Source organism: Suncus etruscus, chromosome 9 (assembly GCF_024139225.1).
Source record: "Suncus etruscus isolate mSunEtr1 chromosome 9, mSunEtr1.pri.cur, whole genome shotgun sequence".
Taxonomy (NCBI): domain Eukaryota; kingdom Metazoa; phylum Chordata; class Mammalia; order Eulipotyphla; family Soricidae; genus Suncus; species Suncus etruscus.
The window spans coordinates 57467962-57472739 of NC_064856.1; the positions used below are offsets into that span (position 1 = coordinate 57467962).

At 33.8% G+C, this 4778-nt stretch overlaps 1 protein-coding gene across 1 annotated transcript; it reads right to left on the reverse strand.

Moving 5' to 3' along the window:
- Positions 1–609: 609 nt before the first annotated feature.
- On the reverse strand, positions 610–1548 carry LOC126018985 (olfactory receptor 10A3-like). Its single transcript, XM_049781104.1, has one exon. The coding sequence runs from the start codon at positions 1546–1548 to the stop codon at positions 610–612; it is 939 nt and encodes a 312-aa protein (XP_049637061.1).
- Positions 1549–4778: the final 3230 nt, after the last annotated feature.

The following is a 4778-nucleotide window of genomic DNA, read 5'->3' on the forward strand; positions in this document are numbered from 1 at the left end:
ATGATATGCCAGGAATCAAACTCAGGTCCATTCTGGGTTGGCAGCATGCAAGACAAATGCCCCACTGCTGTATTATCTCCCTGGCCCCAGATTTCATTTGTTTCTTGATCTCTTTAAATTCTACCATATTTCTACATTGGAGTGTTGTCAAACTCAGAATTGGAATTATTTTAAAAAGTAACTACAATGATTATTAAAATAAAATTTATAAAATATTTTATTTTGCATCCTACCAAAATTATTTCAATGTATGTTTTCTTCAGACCCATTTTGAAGAATTTATCATAGGGAAATAAAGCAGTTCCATATATATGAACATATAGAACTATGTAATTAAAAGTTCAATCTTAATGGAAGTGATTCAATACAGCTATATAGTAACATTATAAGGGCATAAATAAATTGTTGTAGGTATTGCCCCCAAAACATATGTATCTCTAAAATGTGAATAAAATACACTATTAAAACAGCAAAATAATCCTTGGTACATTTTCACACTTAGAGAACTGAATGAAATGTACTCATATCATGAAATAAAAATGTCTTTATCACTATACATTTAAACAATTCAGTCAGGCAATGACTAAATAGCACATGCTTCTGGCATAGTTAGAATGCATGCAAATCTACTCTTCTTTGCCATAATTTCATCACAGCTCTTTTTATCTCACTATTTCGCAAGCTGTAGATCAGTGGATTCAGCAGAGGTGTAAGAAGTGAGTAAGCCAATGACATCAGTTTCTTTGTTAATGGAGAATAGCCAGATTTGGGTTGTAAGTAAGTCATAATGGCTGTGCCATAGAAGAGTGTCACAGAAGTAAGATGAGAGGCACAGGTTGAAAAGGCCTTTTGCCTCCCAGTGGTTGATGGCATCTTCAGGATGGCAAAGAGGATTCGAATGTAAGACAAGATTATCAACAAGAAAGGAAGCAAGATAATTAATATGGTGCCTGTGAATGCATAAATTTCAAACAAAAAGATATCTGCACACACAAGCTCTAGCACTGGGGGTGTCTCACAAAAGAGATGGTTAATTTCATTGGAGGCACAAAAGGGAAAACTAAATACCCATGTGGTTTGCACAGTAGCTACCATGATCCAAGTAAACCAAGACAGCGTTACCAATCTCACAAAAACACTTTTATTCATAATCACTGGATAATTTAATGGATGACAGATTGCAGCATATCGATCATAAGCCATTGCCCCCAGGAGAAAACATTCAGTCCCACCAAAAAGAAGAAGGAAATACATCTGTGCAAAGCAGCCTGCAAAAGTAATTGTTGTTCTTTCAGTAGAGAGAACCACCAGCATTTTAGGTGTAGTAGTTGCACTAAAACCTACTTCTAACACAGACAAATTCAAGAGAAATAAGTACAAGGGGATGTGGAGGCTTTTTTCCAGGGAGATAACAGCTATAATGACAGTATTTCCCATCAGTGTCACCAAGTAAATAACCAAGAAAAACCCAAAGAGCTGTTTTTGAAGCTCAGGATAGTTAGAAAAGCCCAGGAGGATGAATTCAGTGATAGAGCTTTGATTTTGCATTTTTATTTCAGCAGTGGTCATACATTGTTTTATGAATATAGGATATAAGACATAATACATTGACTCAGAGCCATGCTAGATAATCTTAGCAGAAGTGTGAAAGATGAAACCATTAGATTGAAATTTAGCTAGAAATTCAGGAGGCTTGCCAGAGAGAGTAATGACTCTTAAATTTAAAAAAGGAAGTGGTGAAGAGTTCTCCCTCACAAATTTTATCTGAAAAAAAAAAAAGAAATTAAAATTCTATTTCAATTTAAGTATAATTAATTTGAGAATTAAACATAGCTTTTAAATTAATAGAAATTTAGATGTCATACATTTAACATTATTAAATTATCTATTTCCTTATTTTGTGTAGCTATAAAATCTAAGACCACAAAATATATTTTAAAGTTTGTAAATAAGAGCTGGAGAGATAGCACTGAGGTAAGGCGTTTGCCTTTCATGCAGAAGGATGGTGGTTCGAATCCCGGCATCCCATACAGTCCCCCGTGCCTGCCAGGAGCGATTTCTGGAGTAACCCCTGAGCACTGCTGGGTGTGACCCAAAAACCAAAAAATAAATAAATAAATAAATAAATAAATAAATAATAAAGTGAGTAAATAGAAAAGGAGACTAAAATGTATTAACTAAAAGTACAACAATGTTTATTATAAAGATATATCTAGCATAAATATTCATTCATTTCAAATGACTATATGCAACCTGGTAAAATCTAACAAAACAGCAGAAAACAAAAAAATTAATTGTCTTTATGTTCTTGATATTTTAGATTACCTCTAAGTTATGTGAATTGTCCTTAGGTTCAAGGTCTTTTCATTCAACTAGACGTAGACTAATGGCTAAGAAATTCTAGGACTTAATTCTTTTCTGCACATTTTTATGATTTGGTGACATAAGAAACTCCGATTTTTTAATATAATTTTTATTTTGATCATAGTGGTTTACATATTGTTGACAATAATATTATGGGTACATATTTACATAAAATCAGGGGGGTTCCCATCACCGATTTGTTCTCCCTACCCCTCTGTGTTCGTCCTACCTCCCATATCCTCCTCCCTCACCCCCCGGAGCTTCGAGAATATGTGGTTCCTTCTGTACCTAGCTTACTACTTAGAAATCTTGGTCTTGGTGCCTCCCTTATTTTCCCCTCTAACTGGGAGGAAGGACTACATAGTTCAAGTTATGTGGTTTTATTTGAAGAAGAGAAAAGTAGAAAACTGGGGTAAAAGTCTAATATGCTGAAAATGGGCAGAATCCTTCTAGAGGCTCTCATCGTTGGTTTGAGAGATGAAGGAGAAAAATAAGGTGAAACACCCCAACAGTACAAAAAGAATTGTCAAATATCCAGTGAGCACTCCAGTGATAACGATAGGCACCACAAAAAAAGCCATGGTCTTGGAAACTCCGATTTTTTATTATGTAAACCTGTATTTTAAATTTTATTTACTAGCACCACTTTCCTCTATTATAATTTAATCAATTATTTTAAATATTAATTATTTAACAAATATTCATTGCTGAGCCTATTACCACCCATCTCTAATCTCAGACAAAACTTTGCTCCTAGAACATACTGCAGAGTTCATAAGAAAATACGATCTTATTATTTTGTCAAATTTAAAGATAAATATTTTTATCTTTGTATAGTCATGCTTCATGCAAAAAATTCTGTATTAGAGCAATAATCAAATAATTATTTTAAGAAAATGATACCTAAAATTAGAAAATGAAAAATCTTTAAGGAATGATAATCTAAATAAAAAGTCAAACAAGCACCAATATTTTGTGGAACAAGGGAAATGTTGATAAGCAAAGACCAATAGGGGCCAGAGAGGTGGCACTAGAGGTAAAGCATCTGCCTTGCAAGCACTAGCCTAGGACTGACCGAGGTTCAATCCCCTGGCGTCCCATATGGTCCCCCCACAAGCCAGGAGTGATTTCTGAGGAGTAATCCCTGAGTGTCAAACAGGTGTGGTCCCAAAAACAAACAAACAAAAAAGACCAATAAAGTTAAATGAGTAAAAGATTCCTCGAAATAGAGAGGGAGGGAGAGAGGAAGAATATTTGTAATCACACAAAATTAGTGATTTGAAGGGCATAAGCTAGTATGAAGACAAAGAAAGAAGTTTGCCTTGCATAAGTCAAAAGGCATTTATGGACAATAAAGCAGCAGAATAGAGAACTACTGGTCTTCATGTGATATTTTTCAAAATCAGTAGAAGTTATTTACTATGAGAAATCACAAAACAGATACAGAAAGCCACATAAAAAAGAATGTAATATAATATAATGTTGCCTATATAGAGTATTAGAAATTTAATTAACAGCATTGAAGAATGTAAAGAAGTTTAAGCTCTTGCCTTGTCCATGGCTGACCCAAGTTTGATCCCAGCTACTGCATGTTGATCACCACAAATGATAGCTCAGCACAGATCAAGAGATAAATCCTGAGCACTTCCAGAAGTGGCCAAAAAAGAAACAACAGAAAGAAAATTGATAGTAAGTTAATTCTATGTATCACTAAAGTCACTTATTTTGTTAAAAAAAAAAACTATCTACTGATCTTATTCTTTAATTGGCCAAATATAAGCTTCTAAAATAATAAGAAATAATTTCCACGATCAAAAGTTTTTTAGTTTTGCACCATACCTAACTGTGTGGAGAACTTATTACTGGCTCTGTGCTCAAAGATTACTACTGGTGGAGTTCTGTCAGCATACAAAGGCAGTCACCCTACCCACTATTCTGTTGTTATTCAGAGCAAATATTGTAACCCATTTGTAATAGGCAAAAAATCAACAATGTATACTTGGTTACAAATCTTCAAAGTAGATTTATTTTAAAAGCAGGAAGCTGAAAGTATAATATAAGCAAAATGAAAACCTTTAAAGGACTAATTAGAGTATGTTATGTAAAGCATTCATGATATGCAGAGGAACTGACATATAGGATTCACCTTTTCTCCATAACTGAAATTCCTTATTATCCTGAATTATCTCTTAACATAAGACACTCAGGAAATTATTAGATTTCAACATTCAATTTGGGAAAATTCAGAGCTAAGCATACTTTCTTTTTTTTTTTTAATATAATTTTTATTTTGATCATAGTGGCTTACATATTGTTGACAATAATATTTTAGGTACATATTTACATAAAATCAGGGGGGATTCCCATCCCCAAATTGTCCTCCCTACACCCCCGTTTCTGTCTTACCTCCCATT